General features: G+C 37.5%; 1 protein-coding gene across 1 annotated transcript in view; it reads right to left on the bottom strand.

The window, feature by feature from the left end:
• Positions 1 to 2,068: 2,068 nt before the first annotated feature.
• Naf1 (nuclear assembly factor 1 ribonucleoprotein) overlaps positions 2,069 to 25,225 on the bottom strand; it is a 29,783-nt gene continuing 6,626 nt past the window's right edge. Inside the window, 8 exon segments of the mRNA XM_028883862.2 lie at positions 2,069 to 2,878; positions 2,880 to 2,991; positions 2,994 to 3,275; positions 4,729 to 4,831; positions 7,044 to 7,095; positions 9,892 to 10,052; positions 13,527 to 13,609; positions 15,874 to 15,967. Of these exon segments, the coding sequence (XP_028739695.1) occupies positions 2,827 to 2,878; positions 2,880 to 2,991; positions 2,994 to 3,275; positions 4,729 to 4,831; positions 7,044 to 7,095; positions 9,892 to 10,052; positions 13,527 to 13,609; positions 15,874 to 15,967 (939 nt within the window). The 3' untranslated portion in view covers positions 2,069 to 2,826.

Below are 25,225 nucleotides of genomic sequence, written 5' to 3'. Positions count from 1 at the left end.
GTCTGCCGCTTTTCTGCAGGGTGGGGGAAAGTGTGCTCAGTCTCTAGGCAACCTGTGTACAGCTAGATGCCTCTGGTGATAGCTAAAGGGAGATCTGGAACTGGAGGTAAGGTTTGGGAAAAGAGGAAGTAAGGCTTAATTGGCACATCTGCCAGGCCTTCTCAAACAGGTAGCCTGGATGCTTAAGTCTGTTCTAGAGAGTACAGAGGTATCTCTGATAAGGTACTTTCCTCCATCCGGTGATGGACCTGACCAGATGCTACCAATAATGATAATTACAGGGAGGCTTGAACTGGGAGTTCTGGCTGAGCATAGCTGTTAGCACAGAAGTTTATCTAAATATTCCTAGAAGTGGTTAGGTAAGTAGTTAGAGGTCTATAAAGTTAGTAAGGCTGTAAGAAAGGAGGGGTCTGAGCTAAATTGTGTAAAGCTATTACTTAATGTCTACCTGACCTAGGCGGTGTCCCCTTGTGGAATTTACCTTAAGTCAGGAGACTTGCATGTGGGCTGTTATCATTGTTAGTCCACCTGGGACTAACAATGGGCGCCCACCTGGGTGGTGTTTCCTGTAGTCCTTGAAAGTGGCCAAGGGAGATAATCTGATTCCAGAGAAAGCCTTACCTGAGGCTGTTCTCCAAATACCTGGAATGTGTATGTCCAGAGAATGATCAGTCTACACTGTTAGCCCTTCTTAGGGAAAAGTCAATTGGGAAAACTATGAAGGCACACATGATTTTCTTAACAGAATACAGCTGATATATAACAAGCCAAGTAACACCAAAAACTCCTTGGGATTTGGCTTCCTCTGGAGGAATTCCCTGATTCCTCCAGGTAGTGACTTTGCCATAACCAGCTGAGTTCCTATGATATCCCTGCGGCCCGCAGCATGTCCTGAAATACTTGCAGATTAAGATTAAATTCTATGCCAGACTAGTGTGCACTCATAACTGCTGAGCCATCTCTCCAGCCCAAATACAATCTATCAACCAGAAACACTCTACAAACCAGACGTACATACTACCAACAATAAAGACCATTACTAAAAGCAATCTTCAGAGAATGATGAAGAAACTCCAGCGTAATAAAGTTGACATATACACTTTCACAGAAACTAAGAAATAAAGTTTCATGCCAAAGCAGAGCTCTGCAGCTGTCTCAGTCTATAGGGAGCAAAGTGGGACCTTGATGCAAACAGCTGACAAGCTTGGAATGAGGGATCTGCAAATTCCCCATGTGCTGCACAAACAGTATTGTCGGGAGATGAAGGACCAGGAAGCACCAACTGAGTAGAAAGTACTGAGAAAGAAGAAACCTGGATTCAGTTCTTTGCCACTGTAACAGGTAAGTGGCCTCTGTTAAATTAGAGCCTCTACTGAGCACACAGGCCTCTCAATAAATGGGAGTGGAGAGACTTTGCTGAAAGCCTACTCAAGATCCCAAATTCCAAACGCTTTTTTTTTTTGGTTTTTCAAGACAGGGTTTCTCTGTGTAGTTTTGTGCCTTTCCTGGAACTCACTCTGTAGACCAGGCTGGCATTGAACTCACAGAGATCTGCCTGCTTCTGCCTCCCGAGTGCTGGGATTAAAGGCGTGTGCCACCACTGCCCGGCTTTTTCATTTCTTTTTCTTTCCTCCGATTTTTCGAGACAGGGTTTCTCTCTGTAGCTTTGCGTCTTTGCTGGAACTCATTCTGTAGCCCAGGCTGGCCTCAAACTCAGAGATCTACCTGGCTCTGCTATATTCAAGACCTCCTCCCTCCTTCAATAAACAGCATTTGGCATTAAAAAACAAAACAAAACAACAAAAACAAAAACAAAACAGGGCTGGAGAGATGGCTCAGAGGTTAAAAGCACTGACTGCTCTTCCAGAGGTCCTGAGTTCAATTCCCAGTACCCACATGGTGGCTCACAACCAACTGTAATGAGATCTGGCGCCCTCCTCTGTGTACATAATAAATAAATAAAACCTTAAAAAAAAAAACAAAAAAGGATCCCAAATTCCTTGATTATTCTTACCGTTTACATCAATGCTGGAAAACAACACTCATTTAGTTAAAAACTGTAAATTCATTTGGTAATTTCATTATGCATTTATTAGACATGTCACCCATGACAAATACTGGAGAGACCAGGAAGACACATATATATATATATATACCCCACACATCTTAATGTTCAAGTAACTCAACAGTAAAGCTTTTTACATATGTGTAAGTAATGAAGACCTACAGACCCAATGTGTTTGTCAACACAGGGTTAATACTAACCAGCTAGTTAAAGCTTCTGCCTATAGTGTCTTCCTCCTTCACACTTGTAACTTGCTTAAAGAAATTAAGTTTAAAAAATTCTTACACTCATTATTAATTCCAAGTGTCAAGTTTATAAAAAATACTTTAAAGACTCTTAGTAGGACTTCAATATCTATCTTTAAGATTATACTACAAAGACAATCAGTGTTCGGCATATTATAGAGGCATATTTAACAGCCACAACAAAATCTGCTCCATAACCACTACTCTGCATGTTGTTTACTGGATGGGGTTAGTGGAGGACATGATTCAACATTGTACTTAAATATTACATAAATTAAATTTTTCTCCAAGAATGAGATTAACTGTCCCTATGAATACTATCTCATAAACGTTACAAATATATATGAACTTACAACTGAGTTATTTAAAATATATATGAACATACAACTGAGTTCTTTCATTTAGTATTTTACAATGTTTTTTAAAAAAATCTAGCTCCATAATATTTTTCTTTAAAAAAAATTCTTTAACATATAATCTGAGCAGTTCATATTTTTCTGAAATACAAGCACATATCTAATAATAAGGTCCAAAATGAGAAGAATTATTCTCTCCAGGAGAGGAGGGGGAGGGGGTGGTGGAGGGGTGGTGGGGGCAGGGAGTATGGTAAATTAATCAAGGGATGAGAGGCCATGTTAGGTGGAGCCCACCCCATGCTTACAGATGGGGGTGGAGGTGGGGTGGGGGAGGGAGTGAAAAGTTATGCATATCAAACATGGGAGGGGGATAGGGGTAGTGGGGCAGGACAGGGTTATCTTGTCTCTGAGGTGGAAACCCCAAAGTCTTTTGAGATGCCATATGATCTGACTTATACAACTGCTGAGGCGGAGGCCTGCTGTGGCTTCCTCGGGAAAACCGACCCCTGGGAAAGCCTCTGGTAAATTCTCTGTTGTGATAGCCCTTTGAGTACTCTGAAGAAGAGCCAAAAGCATTCCAATTCTGGTGCACTTCCCCACAGTCTTCACCTTTGATGGAAGAAACACATAAAAGCACAATTAAAATTCGGTTTATACATCCAGATCGTTGTTAAAAAATGATTTCCATTCTTTAAGTTACTAACATGACAGAAAACTCAGTTTTAAATGAATTAAAAAGGCACAACTTAATGCTTAAGGATTAGGAAAGGCCACCAAGACAGAAAATATTTACCAATAACTGCATCCAAACACCACAAAAAACCCACAGCACCAATCCCACCCACACTCAAGGCTAAGAAAGGCTGCATTCCTGCTTAGCATTTGTCCCAGAGAAATGAACATTTATTAAAAAAAACCTGTACAAACATATTTATAGACAATTTATTTCTGAGAAAAAAATGGAAATAAGCCAGATGTTCCTTAGTGGATAAGCAGTTAAACAATTCATGTTCTAATCAGCCCACAGGACAGGTCTCTGTAAAGAAAGAAACAATCTACATATCTAGAAACCTGGATGGATTTCCAAGAAAGAATGATCAGCAGCAAAGCAAATGTGTGATTTTAAACACTCGTGTGATACACTACAGGATTTCATTTCTGTAACACTCCTGGAACGATCACATTAAAGAAATGGAGAACAGCACTGACAGTGAGACCGGGGCAGAGCACTTGCAGATGCAAGGCCATGAATTTGATCTCTAGCATTACAAGACAGACGAAGGGGAGGAGGGAGCAGACACACACACACACACACACACACACACACACACACACACACAGATGCTTGTCATGCTGAGGTGAAAAAGATGTAAACAGTCACAACTAGAAAGCAAATGAAGGACTAGGGACTAAGGAACATTCTCTTCTGGTCACAGAACTATTAAGCCTTGAGGATATTATCTCAAATAATAATTACAGGTTTAAGTTTCAAGTTGCAATTGAAAGAAATAGGGTAAAGAGTATATAATAAACATATGTGAATCTACAATTATCTCAAAAAGTTTAATTTTTAAAAAAGAAAACAGATTATAAGAGGGAAAGTCAAAATAAACAATGTGATTTGGGTGCCACACTACTGAATTCTAAACATGAGCAAATCTTTTTTTTTTTTTTTTTTTTTTTTTCCGAGACAAGTAGCTTTTGGAGCCTGTCCTGGAACTCACTTTGTAGACCAGGCTGGCCTGAGATTCACCTGTCTCTGCCTCCCGAGTGCTGGAACTAAAGATGTGCGCCAGTACCGCCTGGCTGCAAACCTATTTCTTAAGAAAATCACAACAAGCACAGCTGCCTCTGTTGGTTAGGCTGCTTACCCTATAAGACAACTTCAGATCAAACAACCCAAATATTCCCAGAGCTCTCAATATAGCCTATGCTGTGTAATGCCTCCAACAGGAGGCGCCATCAGGAGATAAACAGAGAGAACCCAGATGTTTTCTTTTATTTTTGCTTACATATTTGTACATGAAAGCCAAAAATGACTATACAGAAACAATATACTCACTTGACTCATTCAATTCTGATTTGAGTTTTTTCCGCCCTTGAATCTGAGATTTCTTCCTCTGTTTGGCTTCTTTTTCTTTTTCATCATCACTGAAATCCAAGGCCTTGCAGATAAAAGTAGAAATTCAAGTATCACTTGTTTGCCAATGCAACAGTAGGCGCTTGCAGGTGAGGCTCAAACTGCTACTTACCCACTAACCATGAGAAAAGGTTGCTCACTTCAACTAATACTTCCTATTAATAGGTGGATTAGCATCTACAGTAGTAATAGAAAAAAAAAAACTAGGTTGTTTTTGTTTTTTTTTTTAAAGATTTATTTATTTATTATGCATACAATGTTCTGCCTGCATGTATGTCTGCAGGCCAGAAGAGGGCGCCAGATCTCATTATAGATGGTTGTGAGCCACCATGTGGTTGCTGGGAATTGAACTCAGGACCTCTGGAAGAACAGTCAGTGTTCTTAACCTTTGAGCCATCTCTCCAGCCCTAGGTTGTTTGTTTTTAATCCCTAGTGAGTTTAATAAAACTAGATACTCAAAATTTGCCTTTAAAATTTTTTGCCTATTTAATTCCTAGAAAGCTTCAGATAGATAAATAACTTTAAAATGCAAAAAAAAAAAAAAAAGAAAGAAAAAAAAGAAAAAGAAAAAATCAGCAATCTTAAACACATTCCCTGGCCTGAAGTCTAACTTCCTGTTTAGGTTTAAGATTCATCACCTTGCCAGCTGCCAAAGAAAACAGTAATGAAGACTAAGCTGTTTTTATACACATAGATATCATTCCATGATTTGTTCACTCAAAATCAGACACACATCCTGTCCATCAATCTTGTCATAATCTCAAATTTCATTCTTTACAACGAGCAATACAACAACCAAATACCCTGACTTTGTGCTAAGGAGTGTGGGGCTGGGTAAGGAGAAAGCAGAAAAGGTAGACTTCTTGGCAGAACAGGAAAGAACATGCACACAGTCAACAGAGCAGAGTATACAAAAGAAAAACGCTCTGTAAGCAAAGCATGGCCTCTCTTCCCTATGGCAGAATCACAACACTGCAGTGTGAGGGAACGGCCTTCTCAAGAGGGAGAGGAAGAAGTCATGGAAGCAGCTTTAGAGATTGCTTTCAGTAAATTTTGCTATCATCTCCTAATATCATTTTTCTTATACAAATTCAATTTTGAATTCATGGAATATTTAAGTCAACTATAAATTTTTCACATATATACTAAAATTGTAGATAAAGATGAGATTTAAATTAAGAAATCTTTAGGTCTTTTATGCATGCCCAGCATTTTGTCATGGGATAAAAGTAGAGAATTCTTCTGGACTGTAAAATATCATTAACAACTATATAAAATTAAACCCCAACATTTTTCATGAAGTAGTCTGCCACCAACTCCTGCCCCGACCCCACCTTAAAATACCCATAATCTTATAGCATGTGGGATTTAATTCTGTAAAAACTAAATCAAATCAAACTAATGTCACAAGAACTTAACACTACCAAAATTATTAACTTTAATCCTCAGGTCTAAAATGGGGTTTAACAATTGACCAATTTTAACAATGACCAATTTTAAGATCCAAACACTTCAAAACGTGCAACTTCATTATAAAGATGCTCTAAGCATAACAGCACAACAGAATGTGAGTAGTTATCAATATCAAAATCACTAGCTAACATTTCAGTAGCTACCAAGACAGACTACTCCCTGAGCTAAGAGATTCGTGCTGTAAAATCTCCTTAAGTGGGCATAAACCTGACTCACACCAGGATTTTCAGCACTGTTTGAGATATCTGAAGTATTCAGAAAATAAATCTTCAATTAAACTAAAGCCACAACACTAAAATCTTTAGAATACCCAATTCTATATCACCAGGAATGGGAACAAATAATCCTGACATGTTTGTGTGCAATTCCCAAACGAATTACACAGCTCCAGACAGATTCAATTATTAGCCTACCTTAGGAGATAAAAGTAAGGCCCCAGTGACATGAACACAAACATAAAATCAAGAGACAGAGTTTCAGAAGAGTAAGTCTGTTACACAAACCTTAGAAGTAGAGTTGGCAGCTGCTCATGACTCTACCCCACCCCCAAAGGACAGCATACTAAAGTCATCACAGGCATCAGTTACCACTGACATTCACTAAACTTAAGAATAAACTCAATATTAAGCAATACCATTTTGTCTATCAACAAAGCTGATAAAAATGAGATTGACAAGGTGAATAAGTAGTAATCAGTTAACAGTGTGTATTATTAAGACATGTGTTGCTCTGTGAAATTGGAAATAAAAAAGGCTCATACTAACTTCTGGAGGTGGTTCCTGATCATTCTTCCAAGAGGCATCCGATCCTCTGTCCCTAGAAAAGATCAGACTTTGTTAAGTGCTTATAGAAACTAACACAATGGGAAATTAGATGTGCTCAACCTGTACTTGTATATGGATATAGAAATAAACTAAAAGACTATCTTTTGTGTCCTTTACTGATTTCAGATAACGCAGGCATCTTACAAGACACAAAACCTGGGCACATGCGGTGTCAGCACTGGGAAGTGAGAGAAGGCTATGCTGTGCCAAGTGGTTTTTCACTTTTGGTTTTCACTTCTAAGGTTCCAAACCCACATAAGAGAAACATGAAAAACAACAGAGCAATTCCCTTTCTAGGGCTTCAAGGAACAGGCAGAGGCAAAGACACAAGTTCTTGTTCCTCACCTCATCTAAGAAATACCAACAATTCTCCGTGAGTGATTCTCGAATCAAAGGTTTGTAAAAGAAAGACTGATGATGAGTTTAGGGAGGAGGAGGAGGAACACTGAATATTCCAAAGGATGGTGTAGTGTATCAGACGCCCATATGAAATGAGTCATTAGAGATGAAATTAGTAACTTTTGGTGGGTAGTTTTATAATGTGAAAAAAAAAATAAGTATCAGAGTATAATTATAATTTTTGAAACCTCATTTTAAAATCTGTTTAATCTTAACCATTTCATGGTTTCAGCCATCTTTGTTACTCAACTATATTAATACAAATTGTTCTGACCAGATGTCCTCACTACTTTAAATTAGATCTTAAAAATAAGTGAGATTCTCTGGAATTAATGCCACTAAAATCTGTATGACAACGATACCAAGTTGCCACAAAATGAAAACTAAATTGCTTTAAATATTTCACTGCAATCTTTGACAATGACTATTTTATCATTTGGTCAGCGGTTATTAACATGTTCACCTCACATCAACCCAGAGTTCCTTTTTCATATAGTCAGTATAAGAAATAATGTGTAAGATCCTTAGTCTGGAGTTTACAGAGATATCAGGAAAGTTCCTTAGCTGGTGTGTCTACTGCAAAAAACCTAAATTTGCCAAAGAAAAAGTAAGCAACAAGACAGCAAGTGGGCTCCGGGAGTCAAATCGATGAGAGAGGGGAGGGATTTTATGAGTAAGGGACATCAAGATCATGATGGGAAAACGTACAGAGAGGGCCAGCCAAACTAGTAAACACGCATGACCTGTGGACCAATAGCTGAGGAGCTCCCATGCTACTGGACTAGGCCCTCTGGATAGGTGAGACAGGTGTTTAGCTTGAACTGGCTAGAGGGGAGCCCCAGGCAGTGGGATCAGGATCCATCCCTGGTGCATGAAAAGGAGCCCAGTGCCTATGGTGGGACACCTTGTGCAGCCTTGGTGCTGGGGGCAGGGGCTTGGACCTGCCTCCACTGAATGTACCAGGCTCTGTAAACTCCCCATGGGAGACCTTACCTTGGAGGAAGTGGAAACGGGGGTGGGGGGTGGGGGTGGGTGTTGGGGAGGAAGGCTGGGGGTGGGAAGGAGGAGAGGGGGATCTGTGGTTGGTATGTAAAATGAATAGAAAATTTCTCAATAATAAAAATAAAATAAAATAAAAAACAGCAAGTGGACAGAAAGCTAACTAACCTAGTCTTGCTAGGGCTGGAACTGCCAAGGGGCTGAACTATTCTACTCCAAAAGCCAAGTTCTACACAGATAGGTATAAGGAGACATCACAATGAATGGACGCTAGGGTTGCTATAGTTCAGCCTCACTGCTCCCTTCTCTGGTTTCTTCAAATTCTTCTCAGAATTGAAAATCAAGAATAAAAAGCTGTTTTTATTTAACTATTTTGTAAGCATTTTCAGAAAACCTTTTTGGGAATCTGTTAAAGGTTACGTATGGGGCACATATACTGGGTACCATCTTAATATTCAAGAAAGAATGAAATGACCATTGCTTAAGCATTATCTAAAATATAAAACCTTTATGACTTATGACTTAGTATCTATTTAATTCATCTATCCTGTTACGAATTCATGTAGGAAAATTAACCATACAGAGCTGGAAAAATAATTTAGGCCAAGTGGTTCTACTTTAGATTCTTAAACATGACTTATCCATTATGAAGACCAAAACTTTTACCTCTGAAATAGTAAATGAAGTTTAGAACCCTGATTTAATATAAAAAATGGTAGAGAACTTCTTACGTGGTACAGCTAGTATGTTTTATAAGGCTAGGCACAGTGGAACAACCTTGTGAACTCAGCACTTGGGAGATGGAGGCCGAAGAATCAGGAATACGAATGTACCCAGCTAGGGGTACAAGACACCCTGCCTTAAACCAAAACAAACCAAACAAAAATAGTTCTTTAAACTCTTAACTTTATTAGAAGCAATTTTTCTTATGTAGTAATACTAATATTGAAGTAGTTTGGATAATAATATTTGTGATAGAAAAAAACCCAATGAACTAAAGAATTCGAAAAGCTTATAAGATCCTAGTGGCTTATTTGGGTAAAGTATAAAAATACAGACCGTCTACCTGTTAATACTGATGACAAATCACAGCTCTCAAAGACGTTCACAGAAAGAAAACTGAGCTCTCTGGAACACAGCCACCATTTAACTAGAAGAAACTATCATCTATGGCAGTGGCTCTCAACCAACCTTCCTAATGCTGCGACCATTTAATACAGTTCCTCACGTTGTAGTGGCCCTGACCACAACATTATTTCCTTGCTACTTCATAACTGTAATTTTGCTACTGTTAGGAACTGTAATGTAAATATGTGATGTGACCCCAAAGGGTCAGATTCTTCAAATAGAGATGACTAACACATGAAGGACACAGCAGTGAAGCACTTACTGTTTGAGTTTTTCTGTGAATATGTACTGAGTGAAGTCTTTCATCGATGGAGCAAAATACATAGTGTCCTTTATTTTGATACCTTTACTCTCAATGTGATCTGAAGAATTAAACCGTAACACATAAAACGGATGGGCAACAGGTCCAAATATCTCAAATATCTACAAAACAGAAGACACAGAATACATATCTTTCAATAATGATTTGAAAAGTCGCAAAAATTTTTTTAAACCACTGATAATTGCTAAAACAAGGCAATTTTATATATTACAGCAATAATTTTCCTTTTTACACTCAGTTCTCATATTTTGATTACAAATGCAAAAGCTTTATTACAAACTTTTTTCAAATAAAATAGTATGCTTTTTTGCCAATTCAAATAATTTTAGTGGCACATGCTAGATGCAAACAATGAGTTTTTCTCTCCATGTTCATGACTTATATGCTACACAGAACTATAGGACGGTCAAAAATTGGAATATGATGGAAAATATAAAAGCAAGTTTCTGAATCAAAAGATAAAGGGTCAATTAATGTTGTTCTCATAAAATGCTGGCACGCTCAAGTGAAGCCCTGGCTTGACTTAGTTTCAAAGACAGAGCAGCTGGTCTAGCGCTGCAAGTCAGAAGGCAGTCAGTCCTGCCTCCTCTCCACGCTGGTGAGTGGACACATAAATCCTCCGTTGTGACCTAGCACACTTCATTAACTTGTACTAGTTAAGGCAGTTTCAAATTTGTTCAGTATCATGTAATGCCATGATGGAATTTTCAAAAAGCATGATGATTAAAGAATCTCCATTGTTTCTTTTTTTACCAATTTACCCTGGGGTAACTTGATTTTGGTAAGTTTTCTCATTTTGCAATTCAATCTTATATTCACCATCATTAAAGAGCAAAACTGCTAACCTAGCAAGGTAAGACTATTCTTATATTTATGAATAAAAATAAGCAGTTAAATATTATTAAAGTAATGAGAACATTCAGAAATATATGTTAATGCTTCTTTTAATTTTAAAAATAAAACCAATTTAACAAAATAGCAAGATAAAAGCTTTGAAAAGGTTTAGAAAAATAGCAGACTTCTTTCAACGAGAGCTGCATGGGTTAAAAGGACTGTCAGCACTAACAATCTCACTGGCTTATACTATATATGTCTTGAGTAATTCATTATCTTACATTCTTTAGTAATTAAAACACAACTTCCTGGATAAACATGTTTAAGACAGTGATAATCTACATCATCAAAGAAAATTCCCATGACTCCACTAATATAGGGTAACCAGTGTATTATATGGTACCATGTAATACATGGTACATAAGGCTCGTCTCCAGGGTCTTATTCCCTGGATAATGTGATTCCATTTCTTTCCTTAACTGTGGATTCCTATGACAACTTCAGGCCTATGCAGAGTTTGGTTTGCACTATAACAACAACAGAAATTCTTGCACACATTTTAAGTAACCATTTCCTTGGGATCTGAAGTGTCTGTGCTTCACAGCTACAAGTAAACCATTAGGAAGTTTTAAGTAAAAAAGTATCACCTAGCAAGTGCAAGGAAGAGCATGATGGACTTAGCGTGCACTGGCAGGCATTCATAGTCCGACCTCAATCACAGGGAAACTTGGCTGAGTTCAAATCAAGCAATTTACCTAATCAGGATTATTTAAAAGGATATCGGAACATTGTTTCACAAAAAAACCCTTATGATCCTCAGAGTGTAGCTCTGAGGCTGAGCAACACCTGGGGGTGAAACTGAAGAGCAACCTCTGGGTAATGCGCCTTCTCATCCAGTTTCCTGTGAGTTCTCTGCACCTGTGCTAACAGTCTATTCAACTTCAGAAAGTTGTAACTGCACATCACCTAGCATGAAATGACAACACAGGGCTTCACTGTGAGAAAAGCACAAAAAGCCAAGTTCAGAGGAGTAAGAGCAGACATTTACGCTGAACCACCCAGAAGCATCTTTCTACAGAGAATCTGTGAGGAAATAACGGAGGAGCAGAAGTAAGTGTGCAGTCCCCTAAATTCTCCTCTCCCGGCCTTGCTGGACTCAGTTATCAGAATGCACCATGGCAAAGATTCTAGTGGAGGGTGAGCTACACCACCCCTTCTAGTCACTCAAGAGGTCAGAGTTCATCCATGCTTTCTCCAAACAGAAATCTACCAGGAAACAGACCTACAATAGCTTGTATTTCCTATTCTGGCCACTGGTTTGTTTCACAAATATCTAGACTCTCCTCCGCTCCAACCCATTTTGGAGGAAAGGTGTTCAAATCTCTAACTACATTCTATTTCCTTCTTTGTCTGAGGTAGGATCTTGTTCAATTCTGTTCAGACTGTTGAAGGCTGGGCTTACCTTCCCCTTTTCAAGTTTACAAAGTTCTCTAGGGAAAATTTAAACATAGATGGCATTTCTGCCTCCGTGCATAACTTTCATCTAATGCCGATTAAAGTTTATTAGTCTCACTTGTAAGTCTGAAAATTCACATATATATGGGGCATAAAAATACCATTTTTTAAAAGATTGAATTAGCAAAGCATGTATTCTGAAATTAAAATTACCCAAAGAAAGTCTATCTTGAGAAAAAAGCAGATTTCATGAAAATCATAATAAAAACTAGAGAAATAATCACTTTTCGTAATTTTATTTCAGATTAAAAGAAAAATCAAGTAACGAATTTCCCTTCCTTTTCCCTCTCTATTCTGTTCCACTTCCTTGGGGACCCCAACAAGCATTCTGTTTTTGCTAGGGCAAAACTGGTTTCTTCTGAAACAGTGCAGTGGGCATGGAGAGCTACCCACAGTAGTCGTGTGGCCTCTCCCTCTCCTTTCCTCTCTGCACCCTAAGGTTGTTTTCTCCCCAAGTGTATGGAGATTCGCACTGGCACCAAGAATGTCCAGCCTAAGTTTTCCAAGGAGGAAAGCACAGCATCCTCCTCCACACACCCATCTCCTCCCTCCACAGCCTTTCCCCAAATAAAAAGTTCTCAACGGCAGTGAGTTCTGCCACTGACTGCTTTGTAATACCTGCGGGAAACTAGCAGCCAAATCAAACATAATGTAGGTGGTGAAAGGTGGCAGGACTTGGTAAAACTTGATCCTTTCTAAGCTGTTTTAAAATTAAAACAGTATGGAAAGCAGAGAGCTGAGAAAGGTATGTGAATTCACCTAAGAATAGTTTCTTCTTCCTGACTGAGTGTAACTCACTTTGATCTCCTGAAAGAAAAAAGTTCATCTGGGAAGAACTAAATTCCAAAAGCATGTTTTAGAGAAAACCTAAAATCTGAAGAGTTTCAAATCGACTAATGTACAAAACAAAAATGATAGCTATGACTACCCTGTGGAAATCCTACTCACTCAGCTCTGAGTACCTGTGGGGAGAACAGCAATGTCATATGCAGTGTTTAGAATCTCTGTCCTTGAAGTCTCTGACAAACACACACTGAGGAACAAAAATCTCCACATGTGAATTCACTGATCCATGCGGCCAGAATTCTAGGGGACAGTAAGGCAATTTAAAACACACGAAGAACTGAGAATGACTTAAAACTTGATGATTCGTCTACTTAAACTCTTAAGACAAACAGGAGAAAACAATACAGAAACAATAATTTGTATGATAAGTTTTCACAAACCTTCCCTGCTGCTTGTCGATCACTTTTGAAAACGACAGTATCCTCATTAACTGGAGGTATGTTAGTCAGAGATTCAATTATTACTGAAAAACAGACAAAGAACAGGTTACAGCTTACAAAGAAGATAGGCCATCATTTAATCACAAAAATGTCCATCACAGAGCACTGGAGTTTGTTCTTACCAACTTTTGTTACTGACAAACAGAGGGTGACAACAGGCCCACTGTAATTTCCATTACAGACCTTTCTTCAAAAGAAGCAAATGCACAGTATGCCAAGGTTTAGTGAGCATAATCCCCAATTCTTGTAAATGATAGATTTTAAACTGGCTACACAGCAATATGCAACACACATACACCACAGTAACACAGACTATCATACTATACAGATAATGCCATGGTCACTGGAAAGGGAAGCTCATATTATTAAAAGTAACTCAAATTTTTTCTTTTGTATCTCAATTTAGTGCTGCAATTAGTATTTCTAAGTTCTAAATATAATTCCATGATGTCAAATTCAGGAGACCTCACACATACACACAGTAAATAAATAAAATATAAAGAAATATATATCATGGAACAAATATAAATGCAGTAAATGTAGCAACAGGATCTAAGTATCAGAATTATTTTTATAAAAACAAGTTTTGACTTTAATCAAAATTTAAATCAAAATACTACAAAATTATGGTAAATACTAATTTTTAAAAGTATTGATATAGCTGTTGTTTAGAAAAGGGTCAAAAGGTAAAATTTCATTTCAACCACTTATACAACAGATCGGGAGTAAGACTTGAATTCTGTTACATAGGTTCTATAAATTAAGAGGGCTTGTAATTTAGTTGCTTTCCCAAATTCCAAAACCCTATGGATTTCTCGGCTCCTAACTGTAGTCTTAGATTTATCTCATTGTAGGAGTTAGTGGTTGTTCTTGGTTGACTACCATCACTTTCCCATCACTAGATCCAATTGCCAAAGACTCTACATACTATGGTTGCAGGACAGAAAAAATAAGCCATATTCAGTGGGCTGTGGAAGGGAAAACCTCTTGGTCCAGGGCTTTGTAGGGTCAATCGCTTTATCCTTTGGTTGTTCATCTTTCTATGAAAATCTGCAAACTTCTGTCCTCAGCAAATCCAGGGTTAATGGGAGAGGATGGAGTTCATATTCTTGAAGGCAAATCTCTATTCCCCACACATAATACATAGTTACAAAGAAGTACCAGTTTCCATGCTTTCTCATAGCCAAAGAGAAGAGGCATGATATGAGGTGCTTCCTCATGCTCAGGAGATACTGCTTCTACTGTCCTGGCTGATTGTGTACTGAACCTTTCCATGGGATAGGCAAAAACAGATCTAATGATGGTAAAAGGATCACACAGAGGATAAATTCCTGGCTATAAGAATGAAGAAGCTGGTGGTGTTGGCACATGCCTTTGATTTGATCCAGCATTCCAGAGACAGAAGCAGGTGAATCTCTGAGTTTGTGTGGCAGCCCAGCTAGGAGACCAGCTCCCACATTTTCTGATAAGGTACTATTGAGGAGTGAGGAATAAGAGATATTAGATAGAAGATTAGAGGGAAGAGAAACAGAAACACAGGATAGCCTTGGGAGGGACTGAATCATTATCCACCAGCCCCTTCTGTCTCTTCTAAAGGACTATTTATAGGAATGCCAAGGGGTGGAGCAAAAGACCTCCCCCTAGCTCAGCCAAGTGCAGACCCTTCCAATCACCTGGTAACCATGCATGTGGTCAGGCAATCCTCTAATGCAGCCCTGCTGGGTAAAGCAAGCTCAGATCTCACTAGGAAACCTATGTGGACCTCCACAAATTTGAGGCCAGCCTGGTCTACAGAGTGAGTTCAGGAGAGGGCTATACAGAGACTATGTCTCAAAAAACCAAAGAAGAATGAAGAATAGAGACATGAGACAGGAAACATGTAAGTTGAGTTTAGAAACCAAAAAGGAGCAGAAAAGGAGATCCTCCAAAGAGTCTAAGAATAGGGCTCAGCATTCTTGGACATCTGATTTTAGCCTACTATGACCAGACCTGTATCAGACTGCAAAGTTCACAAAGATGTTAGATAGGAAATTTGTGCTGTTTTATGTCATAAAACTTTTGTCAACTTGTTACAGACAATAAAGTAAACCAAATCAGAGAAAATTCTCAAAACATGGCAGCAAAGACAAAAATAAATAAATAAATAAATTTAACTAAAAACTCAATATTATACAAGTGACTAAGATAAACTGTATTTGTTTCAAAGAAAATTTACTACATCAAGTCCTTGACTTATTGTTAGTACATGCCTGGACACAGATTTTGTTAATGAAAGTTACTTACACACCTAATTGTTCAATAATGCTTGAAACCTTCCCAAGAGGCTTTAGTTCAATGTCTTCTGGCAGAGTAACAGTGAGTTCTTCAACAGAAGGCAGTTCCTATAACACAAGGAAAAGCATTAATCGTCTTCCAGCTTCAGTAACTTAAAAAAAGAGAAATATTTCCCATTTAAACTGTGACACAGATTGTTAATGATATAATATTAAGGGTTTAAGGCATTCCTTTGATGTTTCCTATGCATAGCTGATTGAACTTCTGATTACATTTCTGCCACTTACGTGGCTCAGTAACTCTAAAATACAAATCCAGTGAGATGAAGAATGTAGACTTAAGTACTATCAATCACACTTGACAAGAGATGACCTCTTTAAAGAAAAGCTTATTAAGGAATCCAGAGACATTCCAATTGAAGAATCCTACTAAGAACTACAATTTCTTCCACAGCAGGAGAACTCTCTCTTTGAGCTGTTTTATTAATTTGTCTAATTAATTGTGACTTTAATTATAGTAGAATAAGCCATTAGCAATCTTTCCTGTCACTATGTGAAGAGTGTAAGTCTGACAATGACATCAATTAAATACAGAATTCTTGGAAATAGATGTGGCCTGTAAAAGCTAAGAAGGTGGTGTTACTGCATACCTTCTCTTTACATGTTAAAAAATGTTTCTCAACACCACAGCTTTCTTTTTTGACCCAACTGTAAAGCATACCTCAGTTGTTATAGAAACTAAATGCTGAACTAGAGGAAGCAAACGCTAAAACTGACACTAGCTTTCCTAGTAATTAAACAGCCTTTTGCTCTTGACCCTTAACCAATGATAATCACTCCCAAAGGAAACTGGAAAACTCAAAGGCCCTGGCAATGACGTCAGTGGTTATTGGTGGGATAATGTTTGGAGAAATGTTGAGAAAGATGAGAAAAATCTAAATACAAAGTATAACGCAAATGAGTAGATTATGGGTAATAATTTTCCCCTGCAGTAACTTAAGTTTTTAAAAGAAAGAATCATTATAGTAGCTTTATTCATAATAGCCAGAAACTGGAAACAACCTAGATGTTCCTCAAGCAAAGAATGGACAAAGAAAATGTGGGGATGTAATATATGAGAAAAGAATGAATACATTAGAAAAAAGAAATCATTTTAACCATTTATTTAAAATATACTTTCCTTCTGGGATATGCTAATTTTTTTCTAACTCAAAGATTACTTACAAAGACATACACTAAGGGTTGCAGCCAACTCAATACAACAATTTGCCTCAGCATGGTTAAAACATGCCTAGGGTTAAAGGAAATAATTTCGTTTCAACTGTCAGATTTCTTCTGAATATTTTTTGGGAGGACAACCACCTGCCATTTTTGAAACTTACTATTTTTTTTTTGAGTATGCGTTTTCTGTACATGTATGTCTATGTACCATGTGAATGCTTGGTGCCCAAAGAGACTAGAAGTGGGCATGAAATCCCTGGAACATGAGTTACAGATGGTAATGAGTCACCAAGTGGGTGCTGGGAGTTGAACCTCTCTCTTAATGGCTGAGCAATCATTCACCCACTCGCCATTTTAACACAAGACAGAAGGTTTTCTGGTAAGATCCTGCTTTGAAGGTGTTAGCATATATATCAGACACCAAAGTCTTTCAAAGTAAGTTCTAATGGTAAAATATAGGTTCATGTTAAAAAAACAAACAAAAAACACTCTTTAGTAGTACAGAATACAAAGTAAAAAACAATTCCTGACCTTATCCTTGCCAACAAGCCACACCAGTCACTATCATATCACAAGCCTGTGTTTCCTTCAAATACATTCACTATGCAGATACGAGCTTTATCTAACTTGACCCTTTCCACTCTCCTGAAATACCCCTGCTGCACACCAGCATTTCTTTTAAAGCCTGCATATTTTCCTACACTACAATAAGTATCTACCAATTGTACTTAACACCTACTACATGGTCTGCAGAGGTGTGCCATAATCTACCACAATAATCATGTAATTACTTATGTCTTCTCAAAAAATCTTTGTCACACATGTTTTTACATGACTTTTGTGGTAAGTAGACCTCTTATATTAAAAAAGAAGTATTTTATATTTTGACACAGACTTGCTAAATTTATTCTAAAAAACACTATCGATTCACACTTCCTACACTGTGCCATTACTGAGAAGCAAACTAAAAATCACTGCCAGTTGATATAAAATAAAATAGTATCTTGCTTTAAAACTGTTTTCTTTGAACTTGACTGATAAGACTGAATATCCTTACCATATTTCTTGGTGATCTGCATGTGCTTATGAACTGCACATGTAATTTATGCAGTCTTCTTCTGGAGGATTTCTGTTATTGACTTTTATGAGAACTATGGATGTCTAAGAACACTTTTCTTGTTTCAAATACCCAGCAAATATGCTCTCCTTGGCCCTAGCAGTTTGTTTGGTACACATCTGGCACTTCTGAGTTGTATTAAAACTCCACTGGCATTTTCTTCACTTTTCTAGTTTCAGGAGTCAATATTTGTTTATCTGATCCATTCATTATTTTATCCTTGTATAAAAGTAAAGCAGGGATTGGCTTTATTTTCACCTAGAATACTAGCCAGCAATCCCCACATGTTATAATCTTCCAGAATGACTTGTAAAAAGTCTTTAACATACTAAATACACTTACCTTTGCACAGCTTTTACCAAGAATCTCAATTTAGTTCCACTGATCTGTGACACTGTCAATATTACATTATTTTAACAACTGTGGCTTTCATAACATATTGTAGTATTCAAAAGGAGCTAATTCCCTACCAATTCCATCAACATTTTCCACAATGACATTTTCCTAACTGCTCTTACATGTTTATTTTACTAGGTAAACTTCAGAACTGTCATATTAGTAATGACTGAGATCACAGTTAAGTAGTTTTGTTATAAGCTACTTTACTCACTACTTGCTATCATAAATTTCTAGTATTTAGCCTGCCTACCCCCTCCCCCATGTGCTCTCTTCTCTTCCCTCCCTCCCTCCTCTTTGGAGACAGGGTCTCACTACACAGCCCTGGCATTCCTAGAACTCGCTTTGTAGACCAGGCTGGCTTTGAACTCAGAGATCAAACTACCTTTGCCTCCCAAGTGCTGGGACTGAGGTGTGTGCCACTATGCCTGGCTTTCTCTGATTCATTACAGGAACATAACTGACACATTGCTTTGCAATATTAGTGCATTATGTTTTCAGATTCTTTAGAGTAAGTATAACAGTGGGCATGATGCCTAATTCTAAGAATATTACAAATGTTAAGAATAATTACATATTGATATGTATCTTGATAAGGTTAAGAAAATATGTAACTATTCCTCTAAGGTTAATCAACAGAAGCCCAGTGAGTCTTCTGTCTTTTCCTCACTTTGACATCATTAACACATTTTTATAGGCTAAGTTTGCTGAGTCTACAGTGTGATGAAGTCCGAACACCCTACTCTAAGGAAGGAGTTCCTGCAGGGGAGAAAATAAAATATATAGCCCCAGACTTTTCTAAGGCAAGTGTTAGTCTTGTCAGAAGGGAGTCTAGCAGGTCTCTTACTGCCTTGTTTCAATGAAAAGTTCCAACTAAATATGTACAAGATATCTGATTTCATGTAGAAACATAGGGGAAAAATAGTGATATTTGTGATTGTCACCACACTTCCACTTTCAGTGGAGTAATCCTGAGGAGCCTGTAACACGAGAATGTGTATTTCCTCAGCACTAAATCACTTTCATTCATTCATTAATTTCTGTGTGTGTATGTGTTCATGCAGGCATGTGTGGAAGCCAGGGGTTGATATAGTTAATATCCTTTAACATTCTCCCCTTGTTTTTGGAGACAGGGTATCTTAATCTGAAGCTCACTGTTTTGGCTACACTGACTGGTCTGTAAGTTCCAAAACCACTGCACCCTTTATAGCCTAACACCTCCCTATGAAGTGCAGTAAATAAAGTCTCAATTCTAAATACTCTACAGAACACAGAGCAAGAAGAGATAAGTAATGGAACTAGGACCACAAAGTTCCAATTTAAGGGCTTCATACAAAGCATGCCTTGGAAAGTCAGTTAAATTTGGCTGTACATAGTTACTTTCAGAATGGCAGACATTTTTTCACACAAAAACCAAGGGATGATGGATGTTTATTTCTTTCAAATAAACAGGCTAGGAGACAGAAAAGAGGGGAAAAATTTTTTTCAAGTTCTATCAGCTAGAATTCATCCAACAGATACTCTTCCCATGAAAATTCTTAGTGGTCCAAGAAAGCAGAACTTAGAAAGGGTCGCATGGGATAGGTCTCTAGATAATTCCAAAGGTAAGTTCTTTGGATTGCCATATCCAAAAGAGCACTATTAAGATCCGGTCTTGGTGTATGGATTCCAAGTGTCACCATCTCTCCCCTAAATACTGGATCTAAAGAACTATACTACTATCAAGCCTAGTTATTCTTCATCAGATTACTCCTTTTCCTCCTTCACAACATGCTAATAATATTCTATCCTTTTTTTTCACAAGCCCAATGAGAAAATAAACCCAGTATCTAGGACCTAATCAGCTGGAGCACGCAGAATGATGACCAGCACATTCATTATATATTAAGTGAACTGATCCATGTTACCACTCCAACCTAATCAAAGATCTCAGAAGTCAAGGTTCATTTTAGTCAGAGGAAAAAATCAGAAAATGAAAATATAATTTAATACACAACTCTCAAGGAAGGAAAAACACCTGAACCCAACCACCTCAAAATAAAATAAAGCTGCCTAGGAAAGCTGACTGCCAAGAATGATGCATAGATACCTCCAGCTTGCAACAGCAAGCATTACTACAATTAGATTAACACCTGGTTTCCCTGATAACAAAGCAGCTGCCCTAGTCAGACAATACGTAAATCTCCTCAGAGGCATATTATCCTCATTAAAGGAGCCAATCACTGTATTGGGGTGGGGGGGGCAGTAAAAAGGTATACAGTGCCAAGAAATAAAAACACACTAACATCAATAATAGGGGGGGGATATATATTGATGGATATGGCTATTTTGATTACACACAGAATTTAAATAATTGGAAAGGATCTGTGCATCAGATAATGAAGAGATAATGAAAGGAAAACAGGACAGAAAGACCTTCACAAGTAATGGACAAAATCCCAGGACACTGAAAAGACAAAGAGTACTTAATTGCAGATTAGGAAAATTAAATGAGCTGAGATCACCCTTCATCCACTTCAGAACAGCTATAAGCAATCCCTTTCATTTCACATATCCAAATAGGAAGAAATTGGTTAAGTTTAAATGTAACTGATTTACAATTAAATTTAATTATGAGCCAATCTCAAGTCAGACCAACCACATTTAAAATGTTTAACAGTGTTAGTGTTAAGATGACATGGATAGAACATTCTCATCACTGCACTTAAGTCTTCAGCATAACCTCATTTTACATTCTTACACAGAAACAGAGCCCATAACTGCAAGGCACATACACAGGTACTAACATGTGTCTAATTCCACCCAACACAGGTAAAAATTTAAAATTATACCTCAAGAGCATGTACCTACCACATTATTGAAATGCCATAATGCTAACCTAAATATTCCACTTGGGAAATGAAGATTTGTGACTAATCTATACTTTAGTTCCTAAAATTAAAATGAAATAAAAAGCTTGTTTTAAATGTACATTATCCGCAACTAAACACAAATACTTAAGTTGTCACTTATCTAAAAACAAGTATTATAAAATGTCCACTCACTCAAAATTCAATATACTATATAAATTCAAGCCATTTATTTCCTACACACTCTGCAGCTAAGTCAATGGTTTCTGAGGCAAAAGTGATACAAATACAATTTAAGAAATCTGACATGCAACATACACCCTTCACTACAACAAAACAATCCACTATTATTCAAAACCTAAATAACAATACTAAGTAACTTACACCAGATGTCAGTGTGGCTAGGCACTTTGCTATTAATCTTATCTATTCTGAATCTGCTCCTTCTCACTTAACAGATTCTCAGTAAAGTCTCCTTCTGCTGTCAGTTTCCTTCCATTGGCAATGCAGAAACTGACAAAAGCTCTGCACAAATGTCTAACACCACAATTTACAACATGCTGAGGAATCATCATCAAAGAGGCAGATAATGAACATGGAAACTATATACCAGATTAGGACAAAATTACTATGACTTTCTGATAAGTTAGTATAAGCAAATCATAAGAAAATTACAAGACTCTGGAAGATACCTGCCATTAATACCAGCACTTAGGAGGCAGAGACAGGTGGATCTTTTATGAGTTCGAGCTCAGCATGGTCTATACTGAAAGTTCCAGGTTAGCCAGAGCTAAACCTTAAGACTGTCCTACAGCAAATCAAATCAAAACAAATGAACAGACCTTATTAACACTTCTGAAATAATCATGAAACAACAGCTGCAAGAATACTGTGTTGATTCTCTAAACATCTGAGTTATACAAGGTATCTGTTCAACAAAATGCTCAATGAGTAACATACATTCAAAATGTGTCCTATTAAAAACAAAACTTCCAGGCTGGAGAGATGGTTCAGAGGTTAGAGCACTGGCTGCTCTTCCAGAGGTTCTGAGTTAATTCCCAGCAACCACGTGGTGGCTCACAACCATCTATAATTTGATCTGGTGCCCTCTTCTGGCCTGCAGGCATACATGCAGGCAGAACACTGTATACATAATAAATAAATAAATAAATAAATAAATAAATAAATAAATCTTAAAAAAAAAAAAAACAAAAATGAAACTTCCAGAACAAAACCGTAAGGAGCTAGTCCCAAAAGCGGGCCCCTGAGAAGATAACATTCATCCTTTACAATGGCTTTGACTTCTCTAGATTTTTTTGAAGGTTTACTATTGAAAAAGGTGGGAAAAGGGCAGTTTGATGATCTAAAGTCTCACAAATACGGAGTATGAGCAGCAGAGGGTTATGGGAGAAAGTAGCAAACATTCCAAATAGAAACTAATCTCTTCTGGTACTAGTTTGGGCAGAACTGAGAAAAGTGGGTAAAATGGAAGAAATTATCTAACCACTCTCTTTTTTTTTTTTTTTTTTTTTTTTTTTTTGATTTTTCAAGACAGGGTTTCTCTGTGTAGCTTTGCGCTTTCTGGGACTCACTTGGTAGCCAGCTGGCCTCGAACTCACAGAGATCGCCTGGCTCTGCTCCGAGTGCTGGGATTAAAGGCGTGCGCCACCACCGCCCGGCCTTAACCACTCTCTTATTAGCCAAGAAAAACGCATGCACATGGCCAACAGTTACCTGATGCTATTAGGTGAGCCTTCACTTTTCAGATATGGGTGTAAAGGAGGATCCAATCTCTGGAGTATTGAGCCATGACTGAATTTTTAGTTTTCCTATATCTGGTAAAAACATATTGGAAAAAGAATGCATTAGGTCTGTACAGTTTGTGTCAACTATGACCATATTTAATATTTTGTTTATAATTTTTCAGCTTCTCTAGGAGAAGCTTCAGAGATTTCTGTAGAATTCAGCTATCTCTATAGTGCACCATTAGTGCCCTCATTCATTATTTTTATATAATAAAAAACAGTCTCAGGCCAGCTCATTAAATAGTTGCACCTAAGTCAATGATTCTTGGAAGTATCTTAGTTTTTCTTTTTCAACGATCATGTTTTCGTTCTATTTTTCTCTAAAATGATGGTCAACAAAAACAAGTTCAAGGGCATGGTGGCACACACTTTTAATCTCAGGGAGAGGCAGCAGATCTATGAGAATTCAAGGCCAGCCAGACAGGGTCTCAATCAATCAATCAAACACACAAACAAACAAACAAAAACCTACAAAAATCTCAGATCATAAGAACTCTGCAAAAGACTGAAATATAAAACTGAATTAAAATTATGCTTCAGTATGAAAAATCTTAAAATAACAACCAACTCTAAGCATGCCTGTTACCTGAGGATTATATATTTCACCTAAGATCTTACATAAAACTAAGAAAAGGCACTGTCAGGTAACTGTGAATGCCACAGCTCACACATTTCTAAAAATTTTAAAGGCGAAAATGATTCAGTTTAGAACTAACAACATTAGCTGTGTGGATGATCAATAGACAAAATAATCATCTGAGTTCCTCCTGACTCAGACTCCAAGTGGACTGTGACAGAACCATCCTTCCTTGGGCAAGTTCACATGCTCTTCACTTTTCACTCCTTGTCAAGTCTGTTCAGCCCTGATGCATTCCTTCCCTTAACACTGCAAGGTAAGCCGTCTTCCCTTCTCAGTCCTACTGCACACAGCACTCCCTGACATTCTCTCACTAACTCTGTTATCTTTCAATTCTCCTCACACTTCCATTAGACAAACTTTCTTATTAGAGTCTACCAGGAAAAGTAAAAATATGGAATGGTTCCATGTAATTATAATCACACATATGTACATACACTAGAAATGTATGGGTACTCTAGTACATAAAATCTTCATTTGAAGCGTAACAAATCATTCACTCACTACCTTGAATAACTGTGTATGGTGCTAGATGGAACCTAGAAACCTGTGGGTGTTAAGGCAGGTGCTTTAGCCCAGGGCATTATGCTGCATATGGGTTTTAAGTAATCATTTATACAGTGAAAGACAAAATTCTCCTTTTAAAAACATTCTGAGCATCATACAACAACAAATACTAATGAAAAATACATCTTCCTCCAAATCTATAAAATTTAAAAAAAAAACCTACTTTAATCCCAGCACTCGGGAGGCAGAGGTAGGCGGATCTTTGTGAGTTCAAGGCCAGCTGGTCTACAAAGCGAGTTCCAGGGCAGGCTCCAAAGCTACACAGAGAAACCCTGTCTTGAAAAAACCAAAAACAAAACAAAACAACAAAAACAAACAAACAAAACTACTTAAACATCAGGCATCATGTTAAGTTTCATTAGTATCCAGGTTAGAACGTAGTAAATTCCAAATCTACCCATTCATAAAAAACTTAAACTTAAAAAGAATTCTTTCCCTATATTTAGGACAAAATGACAAAAATCTCAGTCCTTGAGAAACAACATATTCAATTAGTAATGATGAGTATAGACTACAGTACAATACAATTTCCCACAAGACCTGGGACATCAAGCAGGTATAAAATATTTCACAGCAACTTCTAACTACCTGAAGTAGCCTAGGTATTTCTTTCCCTCATGTGAAGATTTTTTAAATGTGTCTGAATTACAAAATAAGTGTCCTCAAGCCAAATACAAAATATACTTCTTTTTTTTTTTTTTTTTTTAAAAAGAGCATTCTTGATGGAAAGTTAAATTTCTCATAAACTGCTGACAGCATTTAACATTTTCTTGG

This window comes from Peromyscus leucopus, chromosome 17, assembly GCF_004664715.2.
Source record: "Peromyscus leucopus breed LL Stock chromosome 17, UCI_PerLeu_2.1, whole genome shotgun sequence".
Lineage (NCBI taxonomy): Eukaryota > Metazoa > Chordata > Mammalia > Rodentia > Cricetidae > Peromyscus > Peromyscus leucopus.
Note: the sequence above shows the minus strand (reverse complement) of the source record. Positions and strands in the feature narration are given on the sequence as shown.